This window comes from Monodelphis domestica, chromosome 5, assembly GCF_027887165.1.
Source record: "Monodelphis domestica isolate mMonDom1 chromosome 5, mMonDom1.pri, whole genome shotgun sequence".
NCBI classification, from domain to species: domain Eukaryota; kingdom Metazoa; phylum Chordata; class Mammalia; order Didelphimorphia; family Didelphidae; genus Monodelphis; species Monodelphis domestica.
In genome coordinates this window covers 192,749,586-192,771,828 of record NC_077231.1, presented here as the reverse complement: position 1 = coordinate 192,771,828, position 22,243 = coordinate 192,749,586, and the positions used below count along the sequence as shown (strand labels likewise).

General features: G+C 34.3%; 2 protein-coding genes across 11 annotated transcripts in view; both read left to right on the top strand.

Moving 5' to 3' along the window:
• Nucleotides 1-22,243, top strand: part of CADPS2 (calcium dependent secretion activator 2) — a 758,482-nt gene that overhangs the window by 207,488 nt on the left and 528,751 nt on the right. The gene's annotated exons all lie outside the window — the stretch shown is intronic.
• RNF148 (ring finger protein 148) lies at nucleotides 19,594-22,185 on the top strand. The gene is made up of 2 exons (XM_007504209.3): nucleotides 19,594-19,792; nucleotides 21,124-22,185. Exons 1-2 carry the CDS (start codon nucleotides 19,724-19,726, stop codon nucleotides 22,045-22,047), a joined length of 993 nt encoding a protein of 330 aa, XP_007504271.1. The 5' UTR covers nucleotides 19,594-19,723; the 3' UTR covers nucleotides 22,048-22,185.

Below are 22,243 nucleotides of genomic sequence, written 5' to 3'. Positions count from 1 at the left end.
ATTAGAAAGCATGTAGAATATGTTTCATCAAAGTAAATGCTTATTTCACCTGAGTTTTAAGGACGAACTGCCAGCTAGAGAATATTGTTTTGCCAGTGAGTTTTTATGCTATACTTTCATGGATTGTATCGCAACTGATGCCCCATTTTCTGCAAGCATTTTCTGCTTTGATAATATTTGTGTGTGCTGTGCATGTGCTTTAAAATTCACTATAAATTCTGGCAAAGCTGTACATTGCCACACTTCCAAAGACCTATTGCTTTTGTGAATTGTTGATGAGCCAATAAGTGCTAATATTCTCTTTAGTGATCCCTCCCCTTCATTTAAAAAACAAACAAACTAGGATTCAAACTGGCTCCTTAATGATGATGAGGGTGATAGAAGTTTATATTTGCATATCATTCTATATTTGAAAACAATTTTTGCCTGAGAAAACCCTTGGAAACAGGAGATGCCAATATTATTAACCTTATTTGATATGCGAAGTATCTGAAGTTCATATAAGGGTTAGGCTATAGAATTGGAACTAACCAAAAGTATTCTGGCCTTGAATTTAGTGCTTACCAGATTCAAAAGTGACTTGTCAGGAATAGGTCTGTTTGCTTGTTTTTAATTTGTACCTATAGGACTTAACATCATGCCTGAACCATAGTAGGTACTTAATGAACAAATGCTGACTTTTTTCTCTCCCTTCTCATTGGAATATTTTTTTAAATTGGTATCTGTTTTTATACCATGCCTAGCACCACACTCTCCCTGAAGTTTCTATTCTCATGAAGAAATTTATTCCTTCCCTAATATTTTACTTGTGTGAACTCCTTACTAGAAATGGATTTTGAATGATTCTTTAGGGAAGAAGCATCAGATTAGATAAATAACCTTTCTCCTGTTCTAAATCCTTTGAAGAAAAGGGTAAATAGACTTCTGTCTTGGTCTTATCTGCTGCCTTTTTATTTTCCAAATTGGCTTCATTCCATGCTCCAAGGCAGGGACAGCTGGAATGAATAAGCACAGTGGGAAAATTAGTGATTTTGCTGCCTCTGTGAGCCTTGCTTTCAGTAGAACCTGCTGCTCTCCTGATGGTGATCATTTCATTTCTGAATTATGTGTGCTCAGACAGTGTGGTTGGTTCCAGTGAGACAGTGGCATTAAGAGACCTGCCTGTTCAGGTATTAACTACCCCTGGCTTAAAACTATTGATCCTTTTCTGCTTTACAGTGGTTTGTAGGGGGTACCCATAAGGTCAACTTGAGCCAGAAGTTGTCTCATAAATGAACATGCATTATATTATATGGCAGGATTGGGGAAATCACCATTGTACTTTTAATAGGGACCGGTTCTCTTTGGCCCAACTAAATGTGACCATTTTTCATAACATGCCTAGAATTATGCATTGTAGATGCTTAATGAATTTAATTCTTGAAATTGAATATCAGGAGCAGGATCTCCCCAAATATGAATGAGTTTTAGTATAAGAGGCTATACTTTATTCTCAAAATTCCTATAAGTAGCTAGAGAATGAATAAAGACTGAGAGTAATCAATTCTGAAAACTACTGACATTTGGCAATAGCCATTTTATAGTTATGCTTGGCCACTATACAAGAAGCAGGAAGGTGAAAAACAGAACAGGCAGGTTCCTCTTTCCTTGTGAGTAATGGCTGAGTATGTTCTTACTCTCTCCTTGTGAATGAGGACTCTGCCATTGCATGCCCTATAGTTTTTAGTTCTAATGTCTGATCATTTAAGCACCTAACATATGTAAAAACACCATGATTTATGGTAGCATACAGTATAATACCATTCATTTGACTTAAAATGTTTTTATTTAAAATTTTTTAATTTGGAAAATTTAATTTAATTTAGAATATTTTCCATGGTTACAAGATTCATGTTCTTTCCCTCCTCTTCCCTCCACCCCCCTCTCTTAGCTGACATGCAATTCCACTGGGAAAAGCCTGTTTTTTAAAGGTCTGATATTAGAATTTAGATTCTCTATAAAGCTTTTTCATTTTTGGTGGATTTGCATTTTTATATTCATCTAGAATTATCCTGCTAGCATGCATTTTAGTTTTATCTATTATAAATTACCCTTGTCTTTTTCAGAGATTAGATTCCATCACTTAAAAGGATGAGGTAGAGATGGAGATGGTATTTGATTTTTTAAATACTTAATCCAATCCCTTTTCTTTATTCTAGAGGTATGAGGCTTCAGAGATCCTCTGGTGATCACCAAAAGAGTTTCACAACCATAGTAAGATCTCCATTACAGATAATGGCTACTACTGACCCTTATGTTATCTCTGTAGCATCAAGTAGGGAGGAAATCCTGGATTAGGTTCCTCTTTCTGAAATTCTTCTTTTTCTTCACTGTGGCTTTCTTTGCACAGGTGTTTAATAAACTCCTTATATTCACAGTTCATCTATTTCTGGTCAGACAGAAAGAGTATCCCTCTCAGCCCTCTCATTTTTCTTTTGGTTACAGATGATGCCAGTATACTGCGTTAGACACAGGAACACTCCAGAAGCTCAGGAAGTATGAAAGAGACAAAAAGGCAAACATTCTGTGTCCTTAGAATCAGGTTCACTATGTGGCAATATTTTTTATTTATTTAATTTTTATTAATTATTTAATATTTTTGTTCCAAATTTCTGACCTCTATGATCCCGTATCTTGCCCATCTTATTGTAAGGATGTGGTTATTCCTTTCTATGTTGAGGACCTCCGGGGACGGAGCACACTGGTTATATCTATTTCCTAGCCCATTGGAGTGCCATTGACTCTTGTGTGTCTAATCTTTTTGTAGAAAGGGAAAGAAAGTCAGGCACTTAGAGTGCCTTGTGTGTGCCAAACATATAAGTGCTTTTTTGCAAATATTATCTCATTTGATTCTCACAATGACCTGCAAGATACATGCTATTATTAGCTCTATTAAAGTTATGAAAATTGAGGTAAATAGAAATTAAATAACTTGTCCAGGATCACACAGCTAGTACATACCTGATACTACATTTGAACTCAAGTCTTCCTAACTCCAGGCCCAGGGCCATATCTACTGAGCTACCATCTGTCTCTCTCTGCCTCAGATTTTTGTTTGTTCATTTTATCTTTTTCTGCTCCTCACTTTTTATTGTGAGCTTTATCCAAGTGATGCTCATATCAAAATATAACAGCATTCTGTTGGACTTAAATAATCCTTATACTTAAAGATTAATTATAAGTTTATAATTTAGGAAATAATAAAGAAACCTGACAGGGAAGCATCATTTCATAGTTACAGAGGTGTGAATACTTCCACGATATAACCAAAAGACCATTAATTCTAGTTAGAATACTTGAATTAAATCTAATCTCTACGACTTGTTGATTTTTATTCATTTTCAGTCAAGTCTGATGCCTTGTGACCCTGTTTGTGATTTTTTTGGGGGGAGGGGAAAGATCTTGGAGTGTTTTGCTATTTCATTCTACAGTTCAATTTACAGATGTGGAAACTGAGGTAAACAGGGTTACGTGACTTGCCCAGGGTCACACAACTAGTAAGTATCTGAGGCTAGATGAGTCTTTTTGACTCCAATTCTGGAACTCTGCCCAATGGGCCATCTAGTTGCCCCCTACTACTTGCTACCTATGAGTAAATCAGTGAACTATTTTGGCCATTAGTTTCCTTATCTATGAAACCTGGCTTTCCCTAATCACTGAAGATGGAGACATCCCTGTGACAGGAGAATACAAATGTCAGGTACCTAAAACATGAATTTTTCCCTCATCACCTTTATCTTATGTGATCTGGGAACTCACTGAAACCAAGTTACATCTGTAAAATGATAATTTACATTAGGTAATCTGTAAGATTTTCCCTTGAGCTCTGAAACCTATGAAACCATGAAACAAGTACTGACCATATACGAAGAGGCACTAGGGATATTTTTATTTTTGAAATATGTTGATTGGTACATCATATTTTTACTTAAGGCTTGTATCGACTGGATACAGTTTTATAGAGGAAATATGTTTGTAGAACTTTTTCATATGTTTACAAAATAATTACCTTTGTCCTAAAACTCAACTTTGCATTACATTTCTCAGAATACCAGGAAAACAACTAATATTTTTTCTCCTGGACTACTTGGTTTTTAGGATTCAAATGCACCAGTTATATCATAGAAGGAAAATCCCACTTCTTCCCTCCCCCCATCTGATGTATGATAAATACAATTTTCCCCCAAAATGAATTCTCAATTCAATTTTTTTTATTTTAAATAAGGTATGTGAGAAGGAAATATATCCTAGGATAATTGAGTGTTGCTTCAGTATTTTACTACCTGGTAGCTTTCCTATGCTCAAAATGGTAATAATGTTTCTCCCATGTGCATTTTTACCTTTCAGACCCAATAGCCAACAGATGTAAGTGAATGAATTCTTCAACATCTAAATGTTTCACAAGATGTGTTTCCAAAATAAGAATGTCCCTGATAGACTCTGGAAAATGTTCTGGGATTCACTTTAGACCTTTAGGATTTGAAAGCTGCTTATTACCACATCAATTTAAGTGTAACTTCCAAGTAGTGCACTTAAGTAGCATTGTTGTAAAACCAGCTGAACCTAATTCTACAGACATTTTGGTTCTTGGTGAAAAGATGTATATTTTCCAGAACAAATGTGTTCTTTCCATATTTCTTGTTGGCAATGGATCTTCACTGAAGATATCTGAATATTCTTTAGAGTTTATTGCCATTTTAATTCTTTAAAAACTCTGTAGCCTAATCTAGAAATGCATTCATTATGGACTACATCTGCCTTACTTTTGCCCATTGGAAGAGTGGTATAATGGATAATCATCCTCATATTCAGAAAAAAAAAAACACATTCAAGGATTTTTTTGGGGGGAAAGATCTTGGAGTAGTTTGCTATTTCTTTCTACAATTCAATTTACAGATGTGGAAACAGAGGCAAGTAGGGTTAATTGACACAGCTATTAAGTATCCGATATATATTGTCTGAGTAGCTTTGGCTAGTTAATAAATCCCTAGATAACTTTGTAAAGCTACATATTATAAAACATTTGCAGTTTTCACTTGGTGAAGGAAGTCTCCTTACCAAAAATTCCTTTTACCATATAAATCATGAATCTGAAATTACAAAAAGGAGAGAGATATCTTTAGGGACATTTTATTTTCTGATTTTTTTGAGATGTAAGTGATTTTAGGGTTGAGGAAACTGAGGCTAATTATCCAGTACTAATGTTCTCTCTGATTTACTATGTTCTCTGCCATTTATAAGAGAAAACCTATGAATATGTCCCTTTTTACTTTAGAATTTGAAGGATATTTATTTTTTTTAGAATGAGAGGACTACTAATCCCAGACTGGATGTGGCCATCTGATGTCCTCTGTGAGGACAGAGAGATAACAGAATGCCTAGAAATTTATAATTTTATTTTCCTGGGAAAGTATATCTAATAAAATTTAAAGATAGTGTTAGTGCGCATAGCTAATTGTGTGGACTGTAAGATTTCCGATAAGAGTATCAGGGTTGAATTTTCTGAGTGGAACAAAACGTCTGTTTGACTAAACAGATGAGATGTACAAAGGTTATATTTTTTGCTAATAGGATTATGTAAATGAATATGCATTTTGATGTAAAACCATTACTGTTATAGTTCTTTTTACATAAATATTTATAACTTCTTTTTAACAGTGTTCAAAAATTTTGAAGATATTATATCTATATATATATAAAATTACAATTATACATTTCTGAAATTGTGACTGGCTTTTTCTTCATTACTAAATATCTATAACCTGTAAAAACAATCTGAAAATGAAGATAAAAAAAATCTTTGTGAGAAATCTGAAAGACCCAGTATAAAATTACCTTACAACACAGATAAAAGTCAATTGAAAGACTATTGAAATTAAGTTGTAGTATGTATTATATAAAATATGAATTAGATTATGATTGGCTCATGACAAAAGAATTTTTTTATAGGATTCAGATCAGAATTTCTTATTTAATCCATTTTACAAGTAAAAAAAATTATGGGCCAAAGAAAATCTAATGACTGGCAATTATTTCTTCCTTTCCTGTCTTAAATATATAAAGATAGCTATGATTAGTGGCTTATAGGCTTAGTCTCAGGTCTGAAATTTCCCTTGGAAATCTTAAATATGATTGCTATAATGAGTTATGTACAGCTTGGACTTCCTTTTTATCCTAGGTGAACAAGTGATATTTCTAAATACTAATATTTTCTCAACACAGATTTTTGTTTTTGTTTTTAGGAGAGGGTAATTATTTTCTAAATATTTTAAAATAATTTTTCATTATGTATGTCTCTTAGGTGATAATTCTTCCCCTTTACTAATCTAGATTATTTTTCTCTTTTTATACTGCCAATCTGATGTTTTCATATCCTCCATCTCCGTTTTCTTGAGATACCACAAAATATTTTTTCTCCTAGCAATTCTGAGCAATAGAAGATCAAATGGATTACTACAAATTACATGTTAATATACTGAAGTAACTTTGTGTGGCTTATTTGCCAGAAATTTAATTACTTATTTACAGCAATTATAATTACTGCTGTGTAAAGTAAATTGCTTTTTGGGGCTTTGAGATTTTTTTTATCTGATAATTTTAAATTAATTCATTCATTAAACTAAATTTATATCCTTCCCTATCTCCTGTATTACATTTTACCATTTATAACAGTTGAAGATATCAGAATATGTTATTATTTGCTCAAGTTTTCTAAGAAAATAGGTCATTTTGGTCCCTTAAGCATGGAATTTTAAATGTGTTTTGTTAAATGATCAAGTTGCCAATATACATTAAGGGAAATTGATTTTTCTCTTTACCTTTTGAATTGCATTTTATCAATATTTTGAAAATACTTTTAGCCCCCCCCCCTTTTTTTTGTTTCATTTGGTCTTCTGATTTTATCGTTGTGGAAAATCTTGGTGAGAAAACTCCCTATGCTGATATTCAAGTTCAGACAACTGAAGTAATTTTCAAAACTTCTGATTTCCATTTGGTGAGCATTTATAAGCATTTGTTTGGACCAGGCCCTTTCCTACCTTGTAGGAATGCAAAAACATAATTAAAGTTTTTTTTCAGAACTACCATTTACATATATGAGTTTATACAAGCCACAGACAAGATTCACTTATCTGCATTGGATAAGAATACGTGAGAACATGAGAAGACCAGAAAAGAAGTCTTGAAGGAAGATGAGGTAATGTAAAGGAGGGAGAACATTCTAGATATAGAGGGCATTAAATGAAATGGAAGAAATAAATTTAAGTATAGAGGACACCACAAGAGGGCTAATATGGCTGGACCAAAGAGTGTATGTGAGATAATGGTTATGTAAGAGACTAGAAAGTGTCAAGTTGTGAATATCAAAATACAAGAATTCATATTTGATCCAGAGGCAATAGGGAGCTATTAGAGTTTTAGTAGGGGGCAAAAGGGAAAGGTCTGTGGAGAGGTAATATATGAGACTCACATTTTAGGAAAATAATTTTGGTGATTCTGTGGAGGATGGACTGGAGTTGGGAAGAGCCAGGTGGAACGATTAACAGGACATTTTAAAGTAAAAAATTAATATAAGATACTTTGTAAAATGATATCTAATTATGAAAAGTTATTTCATCATCATCATCATCATCGTTGTCATTATCACCATATTTAGGATTGATCCCTCATTACCCTAAAAATTGTGTTATATTCTACATGAACCAAGGTGGTCCATATATCATACCATAGCTATCATATATATATATATATATATATATATAATATATATAGTTGATATTGCCTTGTAGGTCTTTCCATGTTAATTTTCTTTCATACCATTTTTACTTTCTCATATAGTATTGGGGGGCAATGGATTGAGAGCCAAGCCTAGAGACAGGAGGTCCTAGGTTCAAATCTGGCCTCAGACACTTCCCAACTGTGTGACCCTGGGCAAGTCACTTGACCCCCATTGCCTAGCCCTTACTGCTCTTCTGCCTTAGAACCAATACACAGTTTTGATTCTAAGATGGAAGTTAAAGATTAAAAAAAATAATCTGGACAGGTATTTTCCATTTTCTTCTTATTTTCTTGGTTATTTTGACAAGTTTCATTTGAGCTTGTTTTTTCTTCTACTATTTCTTTTTAAGTTATTGCAATTTTTTGCTTATTCACTTCAAAATATGTCCTCTCCTTTCTTGAATTTTCCATATTCACTATTCAGTGAAGTAAAGCTCTATTACATTCATATTCTATTATTTTTTAACCTATTCTCCAATTGATAGATATCAATTTACCCCACTTCTGTGCTATGTTGAATATTTCAGCATATTTTATAGAGAGCCTTTTTCTTGTTGCTCTCCTTGGTATGTCCTCCTAACAAGTGGGCTCTCTAGATTAAAAAAAAGTGGAAATTTTAGACACTTAGCACATTTCCAAATTATGTTCACCACAAATAGGTGGACTTATTTGCTACTCCACTAATGGTGTATTAGCATTAGCTTCTCTGTCTTCTCTTAACCCCTCTAACACTGATTAGTCTTTCTACAAAAGTATTTTAAGAAGATTAATCTGAAAGTAGGATTAAATGGACTAAAGGGTAAAAACTGAAAAGAGGGAGATTATTTGTTTAGGATATTGCAATCATTCTGTTGTAGAATGATAAAGAGGCTAAACTAGTCTGGTGTCTGTGAATTAAAAGGGGAAAATGTCAGGGGGAATTCATAGGACTGGAGATTTAATAAACTTCTTTAGCCTCCATGGCTCTACTCCATTTGCAGCCACCGATTTAATACTATGAATAGTCCTAAAAGCTTCAAAGGGACAGGTTATCTATAGATACTAGGCATATACATGACATAATTTGACAGAGCATAACAGATGTGCAGAATATTAAGATGTTTTCTATTTTGCTTTTGCAACCACATTTATGTTCAGACTTCTAGAATCTAGAAATCCTCTGGCTTAACCATCTTATTTTTACAGTCAAGAAATCAAAAGCTAATGGAGTTAAGCCATTTGGTCAAAGTTATACAATTGGTTCATATAACACTTTTCAAATGAAGATATTGAATCATTTTACCAACAGTGTCTGGTACCACATATTTTTCTTAAGGATCAGTGCCAAGAGAGCTTCCACATCTCTCAGAATTACATAATGTTTATAAAATCTTGGAAGGGGCCTTTTTAGCCACTTTGCATAATTTGGGATGGAGTGGGGTAGTGGGGGACCTGACAGGAAATCATCTAGCCTTTAGTTGAAGACCTTGAAAGAGACTGGGAATCCATTTCTTTAGACTACTGTTCCACTTTGAAATAGATTTGAGATAGTTGGGAATATTCTCCCTATGTCAAGACTAAACTTGCCTCCTTGAAAATTCCCTTTTTCCCCCATTTCTGTTCTCTTGGCCAAATAAATCAAATGCTCTTGAGAAGTAGCTAGGTGGCCCAGTGGGTAGAATGCCAGGACTAGAGTCAGGAAGACTAGTCTTCTTCAGTTCAAATCTGTTCTCAAATATTTACTGGCTGTGTAACTCTTCTTGAGTCACTTAACTCTGTTCTAGTTTCCTCATCTGTAAAATAAACCAGAAAAGGAAATGGCAAACCACTCTAGTATCTTTTGTCAAGAAAACCCTAGTTGGAGTCATGAAGGGTTGGACATGACTGAAAAACAACCCAATGAGAGTCTCTCTTGAAGGTAACCTCCTTGATGTGTTCAGAGAGTTTCACGTAATTCTTTTCTTCTCCCTTCTCAATCTTCTACCTATAATTTTCTTTAAACTGTTTTCCTTTCAGCATGATCTTGATCAATGTCCTTTTAAAAATATAGACTAAAAGACTAGAGCTAGAACAATGCATACTTCCATTGTGGTTTAACCAGCTAAAGTACACTATTAACTACCTTCCTTCTGGAAGCCATGACCCATTAATGTATCCTGAGATTGTATCAGCTTTTTTGGCCATCACCCACTATTGACATGTTTGAGCTTTTAGTCCAAGAAAAGCTCTAGATCATTTTTAATTTAAAAAAAAATATATCAAGCCATATCTCCTATATCTTATACTTTTCAAATGAAAAATTTTAAAACATATAAGAATATTCACTTTGTTAATTTCTCTTATTTGATTCAGACCAGAATCCTAGCCTTCCAAGATCATTTTAGTTCTTGACTGTGATATCCTATGTGTTAACTGTTCAAACCAATTTGTTATCATCTGGGAACTGAAATGATTAAAATAAAAACTCTTTCTTTTATCTGATTAATCCAGAGTTTCTCCCAGCTGAAATTAACTATGCTAAACTTTGAATCTAGTTAGATTCAAAGTCCCTCTCCTAGGCATGCTCTTGGTCCTTATATAGACTAATCTCGTGCCTGGAAGTAGGGAAGTGGCCCCTCCCTAGCACAGGATTGGTCCAATTCAAGACCAATCCCATGCTAGGAAGTAGGGGGGAAGGACCCCTGGGGCATGCTGGGGGATGCACTTCCCTGGCCACAACATGTTAAAATCCACAGAACTGATAAGCCTGGTATTGATAGCTTTATTCAGATGATGGGAAAAATGTTAATCAGCACATGACCAAACAGAGATCGCTAAAGTACAGCATGTAAGGAATTTGACAATGACCTGCTAATGACTCCTGCTTGCATCTAGCCACAGACCCACTTATTAATACACTGTCTTATCAACCAGTCTACAGGTGATAAAATGGTTAGAGTGCTACACCTGGAGGCTGTAAGACCTAAGCTTAAATTGAGCTTCAGACTTTAAATTGGCTGTCACCCTGGACAAATCACTTAATCTCTGCTTCAGTTTCCTCATTTGTAAAATGAAGTATTATAAATTATTATGAGAATCAAATGAGATGATACTTTAAAACTGTTTTATGTACCTTTAAAGTAATATAACAAATTCTTCCTATTAATGATATCATTGTTTTATCTTAACTTTTCCATAATATTGGTATCAGACAGTCAAAATACTTGTTAAAATTTACTTATGTTTTTGGTCTTTGTTTTCCTCAATTGTAAAATAAGGAGATTTGATTTAATGAAAAATAAGATTTTTTTCCAACTCTAAATCTTATATATGAAATCATGATACTTGTCTATCAGTTTAGTAAAATTGCTAAAAACATAAATGACTTTAATCTAGCCATGACCTCTTCTTTTTTAAAAAATAATTTATTTTTTCTATTTACACATGAAAACAATTTTAACATTCAGTATTTAAAATTTGAAGTTCCAAATTCTATCCCTCTCTCTCACCTCATTCATAGAAGGCAAGCAATTTGATTTAGAATATACATGTACAGCATTGCAAAATATTTTCTTATCAGCCATGTTACAAAAAAAGTGAAAAATAAAAACCAAAATGAAAATAAGAAAAATTAAAAAGTATACTTCAATATGTGTTCATACTCTGTTCTCTTTATCCTTATCTTTTTTTAAGTACTTTGGAATTATTTTGGATCATTGTATTGCTGAGATTAGCTAATATTTCATAGCTGATTATCATATAATATTGCTCTTAGGGTGGGCAGTGTTCTCCTGGTTATGCTCACTACACTTTGCATCAGTCCATAAAAGTTGAACATTTTTTTTTCTGATGCTCTTCTGCTCTTCATTTCTTATAGCACAACCATATATGACATATTTCATAACAATAAATAATATGAAACAGCTTGTTCAATTATTCCCAAATTGATGGACTTCTCAGTTTCCAATTCTTGCCACCACAAAAAGAGCTGCTATAAACATTTTTGTACATATATTTTATGTTCCCATTTTTTAATCTCTTTGAGATATAGACCTAATAGAGGTGTTGATGGTTTAAAGAGTATGTACAGTTTTATAACCTTTGGGGCTTAGGTCCAAATTCCTTTTCAGAATAGTTGGGTCAGTTCACAACTAAACCAAGTTAGTGTCTCAGTTTTTCCACATCCCCTCCAAAATCTCTTATTTTCCTTTTCTGTCATATTAGCCAATCTGGTAGGTATGAGATGGTACCTCAGATTTGTTTTATTTTGCTCTGTTTTGCTCTATTTACTCTAACCATTACTGATTTAGGGAATTTTTATATGACTATAGATAGTTTTGATTTCTTCTTCTGAAAACTGTTCCATATCCTCCAACCATTTGTTAATTGAGAAATGAGTCATATTCTTAGAGAATTCACTGGATTCTCAATATGTTTGAAAAATGAGGCCTTTATCAGAAAAAAAATTGTTATAAAACTATTTCCCCAGTTTTCTGCTTTCCTTCTAATCTTGGCTGCCTTAGATCTATTTCTGCAAAACTTTTAAATTTAATATAATTGATATTATTCATTTTACTTCTTGTGAGATTTTGTCTTTTGTCATGAATTCTTACTTCATCCATAGATCATGGTAAAATATTCCATGATCTTTTATATCTAAATCATGCACCCATTTTGACCTTATGTATGGCATAAGATGTTGGACTATACCTAGTTTCTGCCAAACTACTATGTAGACATCTTATTTTTCTTACTATTATTAATTGTACTTTATATCCTTAATCTCAGGCATTATATTCTACACCTATTTTCATCCTGTATCCAAAAAAATTAGCACGTCTATTTAATATACTTCTGCAAGAGTAATGAAAATAATCTAAACTAGAGAAATCTTAATTATTAGTTGTGGTACATTTACTTATATCTTAACCCAGTGCACTAAAAAAAGGTATTGCCTTCCATAATGTATCTAAATTATTTACCAAACTTTTACAATGTCAAATGAAAACTAAAAATATACTATATTACCTTTTACAAATATAATATAGCTAATTAAATTAACCTACTCTTTATTACATATGGTACCTAGGTATTGTACATTTTATTTTTTTATCATAATGAACCAAATTAACATTTTACCTTTTCCAATTCTGTGTATTTTACTGACTTTAATACATCATACTAGAATGAATATCATTTGGAATAGTAATACTGTCACTGTTATTCTTCCTTAGGCTATAGTATATAGTTTGAATAATTATTTTGGATTTAGAGTAACTAATTCTAAATGAATGCAACAGGCTAGAATATGCCTAATTTTTAAATATATATGCTTAATAACCTCAAAATTAATCTTTAATCTTCAATTCTTATTTAGATTGAATAATAACTAAGCATCACAAAGAGAGTCATGCATGAAAAAGAGTACCTTTAGATTTTAGTATTCAAGCAGTAACCTTTTATAAATTATATTTTTTAATATTATAATTGAATACTATTGTTATACCATATAACTTGAACCCCTGCCTGAAGATATTTGTATATTCCCAACTCATACATCTGCCATGTTAAAGACACTTCTTAGAAATAGGTAACTAGGTGGTACACTGGATGAGTGCCAGGTCAGCACTTGAGTTCAAATCATACCTCATACACTTACTAGCTGTGTGACCCTAGGAAATCACTTAATCCTGTTTGCCTCAGTTCCTCATCTGTAAAATGAGCTGGAGGAAAAAATGGCAAACCACTTCAGTATCTTTGCCAAGAAATCCCTAATGGGGTCACAAAAATTTAAACATGACTGAAATAACCAAAAATATTATAGAACCCTATTATTTCTTTTGTTGGGGAAAAAAGATCATATAGAATAGAGAGGTCCCAAATCACAATAAAGATGAAATTGCCTGTGAGGTATCATAAAGAGGATGTCATTTATTTTGACTCTGGTTGTCACTTTGAAGTTAGACAGTAGATACAGTGGTAGAGTTCTTATCAATGTTGCCATTAGGAGAGTTTTAGGAAACTCATTATTGTGTGTGAAATAGAGAGAGTGGGGGAAATAGGGGCGGGGGAGGGAGGAGAAGATGGAGGGAGACAGACAGACAGACAGGGAAAAGGAAATGGAAAAGTGTTATTTGAATTGTTTTTCCATAGAGGAGCTCAAAAATGACCTCTTCCTCATGTGTTTTATTTCGTGTGGGTCAGGGATCATGTAACCTAATCATTTCCACAGCTGACTCAGAATGAGTAGCATTCTGTGCTATAAGTAGCTATTCTGGGGGCTAGATAGATCAGACTAATGAGAAAATTCAGCATCTCTGAGAACTGATGTTCTAAGTGAGAGGTGAGGGTCAGCAAAGTGGCCATTGAAATCTACCTACTGCTCCTTTTGCTGTTATTTCCTGATATACTGAAAAAGTTAATTTCCAGATTTCTTAGTGATCATGAAAGGTGGCACTATGATAAATACAGTGAATGTTAAAAATGAACATCTTGTCATTTTGATGGGGGCTGGGAACCCTGATTCAGGTTCCAAATGGCATCTGACTCAGTCCTAGTCCAGGTGCCTATACATATCCAAAGCCAAAGTCACTTTTCAGGGCTTAGAACCTCCAAGCACCAAATGACATCAGCCTAAGCCTCCATCCAAGGCTGGGGGTGCTTATCAGGACACCTGGATCCCTCTAATGAACAGCCATCAGAGTAAATCCCATTAGTTCCCCCCCCCCTCCAATAGAGCTACCCAAGGGTAGCCATACCATCTCCTCAAGCATAGCCTCGGGTGGGGGCAGAGAGACTTTGACTTTTTCTGTATAAAAATCCTATCCCCAACTACTCTGGAGAAGGCAGCTCCATTCCTGAAAAAGCAGCTGCAGGGGCTTCATTAGTAACAACACAGGCCAATTTCCCCCAATAACCCCAATAAATCTTTGCTTGAAATAAACAGAGCTTGAGTGATAAATTCTTTTGGAGCTAGACCAAATCTGAGCACAAATATTTGAATATACAAAGATCACCCTGTGACTCCCTACCCATACATTCCTCTAACCCTGGCAATCTATCCTCCTTGAACTTCCATCTCTGGGTTTAATTGTTCTCCCCAGAAGAGAGAGACAATAAGGAGCACTTTGGTGGTAGCTTCCTGACTTAGTCTTGCTGTTACCCATTTGGATCTTGTTACCCACATTCTCGGTGACTCGGTTTCCTGGCTTTTGATGGTTCTAAAGCACATGCAGATATGAATTTCTTACTTCCCTGCTTAAAAAATCTCTAGTGACTAGGATAAACCCAAATGCTTTTATTTAGCATTTTAAGATCTTTTCAATCCGACTCTAGCCTACTTTTCACATTCTATGCTCTAGCAAAATTGTTCTGCTTGTTTTACTACACAAAGCATTCTATTTCCTTCCTCAGCAACTGTCTTTGCTTCCTTCCCCCCCCCCTCCCCTTGGGCAACTGGGTGGCATAGTGCAAGAAGCCAAAGGCCTGAAGTCAGGAACATTTCAGTTCAAATCATGCCTCAGGCAAGTATTTCTTCATTCAGGATGACTTCCATATTCACAGTCAAAGCCTCTAGAGCTTCCTTGGTGCATATTATATGTACTGAAACAAAATGAATTTGATGTCATTGGAGAATGTTTACAAAAGACAATTATTTACGGGTGTTTCCCCTTGGAATCATATAATGAAGACAACTAATATCAAGTGGGCAACTCACTTAACCTCTCTGTTCTTCATCTGTAAAATCAGGATAATAATAGCAATTATCTCCTAGGATTTTTGTGAGGATCAAATAAGAAAACAATTATAAAGAGCCTAATACAGTTCCTGGAACATATTAAATGCTATAAAGTGTTTACTATCGTTATTATTGTTGTTTTTATCCTGGCATTTAGCACAGTGTTTGGTATAGTGTAAGTAGTGCCTAATAAAAGCTATTGGACTTAATTTAATATATTGCAAATTGAAAATAAAAATGGTTCTAAGCATAATGAGAATAATAAAATATTTGATATCCCTGTGGAAACTGTTCTTTATTTAAAACACTATCAACACCAAGATGCCAAGAACAAATTATAGCATCTTCCAAGGGAGACCATCTAAACCCACTCTGGATCTGTCTGCCCTTAAACTCATCATCATCGCTCTTTTCAAGAAAAGTAAGATTGACTTTCAAGTTAAATGAGTCATAAAATTATATTGATCATTTGGTATTAGTTGCCATCAAGTTATATGATTCTAGTGGAAAACATTGTAAATAATTCAGTTTTTTGGAAACATTCTCCAATGACATCAAAATGTCTTTTTGTTTCAGTACATATAATATGCACCAAGGAAAAGAGGCTTTGAGTATGAATGTGGGTCAGTCTGAATGAATAGACAAAAGTAATAATATTTTTAAATACTGTGGACTTTTACACACAAGACATCAAGTATAAAAATATCAAAGAGAATACTGAGGCTGTTTAATTAACTTACTGAAGTTAAAATTTAGTGAGACAAAAACATTTAGCACTTAGATCATACAAGTTTTAATGTGTACTTTTAGCATTCTTGTATGAACAAGTTTTAGAAGGTATCTAAATAAAAGCCTTTACAAATATTAGTGGAAAGGGGCTTATCAAACCTCCCTCTTTAAAAATGAGGAAAGTTATTGATATTCTCAGATAAATCAACAAAGAGCTTAAAAAGTTAGAAAGATATTTATGTAACAAACAAACCTCCTGTGAAAAATGAGAATATTTTAGAACTAAAAAAAGTATTTTATTTCCACATTAAGCCTAGAAAAGGGCTTATAGTCAGAGTAAATTTTTTAAAAGCACTCTATAGTCAATATCCACATGAATTCAACCAAAAATATGTCAACTAAGAAATATTGAATAAAGTGACTGAGTCATTCAGATTTTTTTATGGAAATTGTAGATCATTAAATGATTCAGGATCAGACCATTGCTCCTAGAAATAACAGAAAAATTATCCTTAGAGAGAGCCTAATTAATTGATGACTATTATGTGATACAGTGTTAGAAATGATAGTATCTGATATCACTGTACTTTGCAAACATTTAGTGTGAAGGAAATATCTAAAAAATCAGTAAAAGGTACCTAGAATTATATGCCAGAGGTTTGGTACCCGTTATAAACAAACAAAAAAATGACAAATCTCTTTACTACTAATGCTAATCTCAAAATATCCTTGAGAATTCAACAGTTAAACCATTTGGAGAACCAGAAAAGAATTATAGATACAACTGTTACAGTCTTTGATCCACAAAACTTCAAGAACAATATTTAAATAAATTCCACCATAATCTCCAAATTGCAATTTCTAAACAGGAGGCACAAGTGGAAGAAATTAAAACCATGTGATGAAAAAGAACAAGTTGGATACTTTGTCATCTTGTCTGCTACTTGAGATTTTCTGAAGTTGTCTTCAGGGAATCTGCATATGAGCTTACAACTTAATACTCTTATTCAATTATGAAAAAGCAATCATTGTATCCACTTGTGCAATAGCCCATTGAATGTTAAATATAATTGAATAATAACAGGATAGTCCATCCTAGCTCTAGATCTCTGAGCTGTGACTAATCCTCAGACCTATCTTATCTTCAGTTCAATATGAAATGCACCAAAATGGATGAGAAAGATATAATATTAATAATAATATAGAAAGTAGGATTGTAATTTGTCTAAAAACTACTGCTATCCAAATTTAATTTTAACATAAAATCATGACAACAATATTTAGTATCTACTCTATGTAGTCCTTTAAGGTTTATAAATCACTTTCACAAATTTCTCTTCTTTGATATTTATGATAATTTTATGAATTGCCATTATTACAGTCTGTGAATGTAAAGCTCACATATCTGAGTGGAGGATATTGAGGAAACCTGTGGTAATAAGAACCATGGTGGAATAGAGATAGTGATTTTATTCAAATAATATAAAAGATAAGTTATATTTTTAGCAACAGAGGAATGCCCCAATAGTGGCAGTGTGAAGGTGGCCATTTGGAATGGGCAACTCCAAGATCCATGATTTTGTATCAAGATAAAATCGTCACTGAAGTGCATCAGAGCTGTATTTCTAATAAGTAAAACTAGAATAATACCCTAAAAAAAAACTACAATCCCCAGCCTATGATTCCCAGAACCCCACTCACTTCCTGTTGTTTACCTACTGAGGTAGATAGGATAAATTAGGTGGAATTCCTTGCCTAGCCCTCTTTTTCCTGCCTGTCTGTAGCTTTGGTGGAGCTGGCATTTTCAACAGGTAGAAAACTTAGTCATGTGTTTCTAGTTTGTCAGATAATACACTTCAAAATATAATACTTTTGAAGTATTGGTTATTAATTGTTGTATTCTGGGAACCAGATCTACAACTGGATCTTGCACACCTTGGGGTCACCTAGTAGATTAGCATTCTAATTAATAAATATATATTTATATTTTTAAAAAGTAAGGACATTTGAGGGGAAGGAGCATCCATATTCTATCAGAGGTCTCTATATCTGAAACTGAGGGAAATGTTTTAGGAGTTTAGAAATTCTCTTTGAGGTACAGGGTGGAGTTGTTATCCTTAGTTTATATATGAAGAAATTAAGACTCAGGTTTATGTTGATACTCAGGTGTGATCGTCTCAGGGTCACACAACAAATAAGTGTCTGTTGAGATTCAAACCCTGATCTTGGAATATTCATTTTGAAGCAACAGTGTGTGTGTTGGTGCTATTGAAAAAGGATTCAAAGGAAAGACCTGTTAGGAGTAAGTCCAATCAAGTTTACTATTGTTTAACAAAATTCCTTAAGACTGTTCCAAATCTTTTAGTGTATATTATAGAAAAAGGAATCCAAGAACCTAGTACAAATAACTAAATTCTTTACTTGGGAAAATTATTCCTATGTTGTATTTGTAATGAAGCCTCTGATTGTAATAATGACATTATTTTCATATTTTATGCCTCTCCTTTATTTTCATTTAATCTTTTTTAGCAATCTCCATATTCATTAATCTTTGCCAGTAATGTTAATAGTATATCAGCTAACCAATATGTAAGAAGCTTCATTGAAATGGGAGCCTGAAGCTAAACTTTGTATGTTAACTCAGTGCCTAGAATGAAACTCTTTTCAAAGAATGATCACTTAATGATTTTTCCATTGAAAACTTGTATCATTAAATTTTAGAGTCAGAAACCCAATCCCAGTGGTTTACAAATAAGAGAACTATAGCCCATAGTGGTTAACTGTATTAGCCAAAGACTTAAAAAATGCCTAGCCTATAATTTAGTATTAGAACCCAGGTAATAGGCTCATAAATTCATAGATTTAGTCATGGAAATGACCTTAGGAGACACGGTGCTATCTCCTCATTTTATTTTTGAGGAATTTGAAGCCTGGAGAGGTTGAATGACTTGCTTAAAATCAGACAAGTGACAGTTGCAATTCTAGCACCAACCTTTGGTTTTCAATATCAAAAGCCATTATGCTGGGGCAAGTAGGTAGCATAGCGGATAAAACAACATGTCTGGAGAACCTGGATTCAAATCTGGCCTCAGACATTTCCTGACTATGTGACCGTGGGAAAGTCATTTAACCCCAGTTGCCTAGCCCTTACTACTTTTCTGCCTCAGAATCAATATAAGACAAAAGGTAAAGGTCTTTTAAAAAAAGCCAGTGTTTTCCCCACTGCCTTTTGGTGACCTTGACTCCCAGCCCCCTGCATTTCCCACTTATTACAGTCCTCTCTGATGGACTGTGACATTGTATGTACTAGAGAGGCATGCATAATCCAATGAATGTTGCTAGGAGACTTGAAGTCCTGGTTAGGTCTCTCATAGCTGACTGACTTGAAGTGAGGATTTAAGCTAGAAGCAGTCCTACTTTAAACCAGTGAAGACTACTTTAGCTAGCAGCAATGTCATAGTAGCATATCACCTGCTGCCATCTATGGCCAACTTGATTTTATATAAACAGACAGATTTATCTGACAGAATGACAGTAAATCGGTCTCATCAGGTAAGTCTTTCCTGAGTTTCTCTTCATTTCAATATTTTTGTGCCTATGATTAGCACTTCATGTTGAAAGAAGCAAAGGGGACAAGGAGTGGTTATCATATGCCTCTCGTTTAAAGCCACCCCTCTATTAGTTTGGAACTCTTTATGAGGTCAGTTGGTCTATGACTAATTCCATACAGTCAATAGAGATGTCTTGGGAATAGAGGATGATGATTTCTTTTAGATATAGAAAAATAAATATATGGAATTAGGTATCATACTCAATTTATTTTTAAGTTTTGTCTTTATTTGATTCCAGTAACAACTTTACACTGAAGTTTTATAAGGTTACATGATCTCATGTTGTCTCACTCCCCTCTTCCCTCACCCCTCCCATAGTTGAAAAACAACTCCACTGGGTTTTACATATCATACTTAATTTAGCAAGCCACATTATCCAAAGCACTCAACTTTTTTCCTTCTTCTTAAGAATATTCTCTCACTGACACCCAAGATGTCAATATTTAATCTTTCCATTTCCTGTTAGAGCACATCTGGTTTACCTTGGGTTCATGTATCTTATATTCCAGGTTACTATGCAATATTGGTCTTAACAGCATCAGACTTTTTTTCCCCATAATCAGATATATCCACAACTGAGCTTCCTATCAGTTTTGGTTTAATACCTCAAATTAGCAATTGAGCTACTTGTAGTTGTCCTCCACTCTTCTGCAGTCATTGATTAGACACCATCCAATTTGAGAGACTCATCTTCTGATGTCATATCTTTTATTAATCTCCCTGGGATTTTCATAACAAGGATGATAATGGAATGGTTTGCCATTTCTTTTTCTAGTAGATCACCTTTCTGTCAGAGCTTTCTACTCTGACTTGTCTTGGGTAACTCTGAATAGCATAGATTATAATTCTTCATTGAGTTGTACAAACCCCTCTTCTATGACAAATCGGTAGTCCAGGAAGGAATGTTTTGTTACACCTTGATGTCATTTATAATTCTTTTAAGTGCTTAGGTAGTGCAGCTTAGTCAAAAGGACAACTGTATGCTAGAAGCTAAAATAAACTTTTGTGTTGTTTAAATATAATTCATTGTCACAATTTCCAGATTAATAGGTCACAATTTTCTTGAAATCATATTGTAATAAGACATTAAACAAATAGTGCTTCTTTATGAGAAAATCTAAAAATAAAAATGCTGACAGGAGGAAGGATGTCTTGGCACCATGTAGACTTTATACATTTCAGTGTTTTAATTAGCTATTGCCAGAAATGGAAGCCAAATACTTAACCTTTTGCATTTTGTTAATTTTTTTTTTCATGTTCGGTGGTTGCCAGGCAAATGGAGGAATGAGCCTATTTAGGACAACTTCTTGGAAACGAAGTTTTGTATCTTCTTGGCTGTTGAGGCTCAGCATGTTTCTACTACTTAGCCTTCCTAACTCAGAAGGAAAAGCTATATGGACTGCCCACTTGAATATAACATTTCAGGTGGGAAATCGAATCATATCAGAATTAGGGGAAACTGGAGTATTTGGAAATCATTCTCCTCTGGAAAAGGTAGCAGGTATGGTGGTACTGCCGGAGGGATGGAACCAGAATGCTTGTAATCCCATGACCAATTTCAGCAGACCTGAGACGACAGAATCCTGGTTGGCCCTGATTGAACGGGGAGGCTGCACCTTTACACACAAGATAAAGGTGGCAGCAGAGAGGGGAGCAAATGGAGTGATCATCTACAACTATCCGGGTACTGGCAACAAGGTTTTTCCTATGTCTCACCAAGGGACGGGAAATGTTGTTGCAGTGATGATAGGCAATTTGAAAGGCATGGAGCTTTTTCATTTGATTCAGAAGGGAGTCCATGTGACAATTATAATTGAAGTTGGGAGAAGACACATACCCTGGTTGAATCATCATATCATGTCCCTGTTTACCTTTATGGCTGCCACTGTTGCCTGTTTCTTCTTATATTGTGCACGGAGGCCCAGAATGCCCAGCACTGCCACAAGAAGACGCCGGCAGATAAAAGCAGATATTAAAAAAGCCATTGGCGAGTTGGAACTGCGTGTGTTAAAAGAAGGGGACAAGGAAATTGATCCCAATGGAGACAGCTGCGTTGTGTGCTTTGACATATACAAACCCAAGGATACAGTGCGCATTTTAACTTGCAAGCATCTTTTCCACAAGGCATGCATTGATCCCTGGCTCTTAGCCCATAGGACATGCCCCATGTGCAAATGTGACATTCTTAAAGCATAAGGAACTAAGAGAGCATTCCAATGATGAAACTGAATCTTACAAAATCTTGTATTGAATGAATTATTGTTTCACTTCAGCTAGAGATACGAATGAACTCCTTATAAACTAAGACCATGCTTCACTAAAAAGTTAGTTGAATTTCTGTGTGTCCATTTTTTTCCATCCTGATAGCATAAGCTTTCTAGAAAAAGAATCA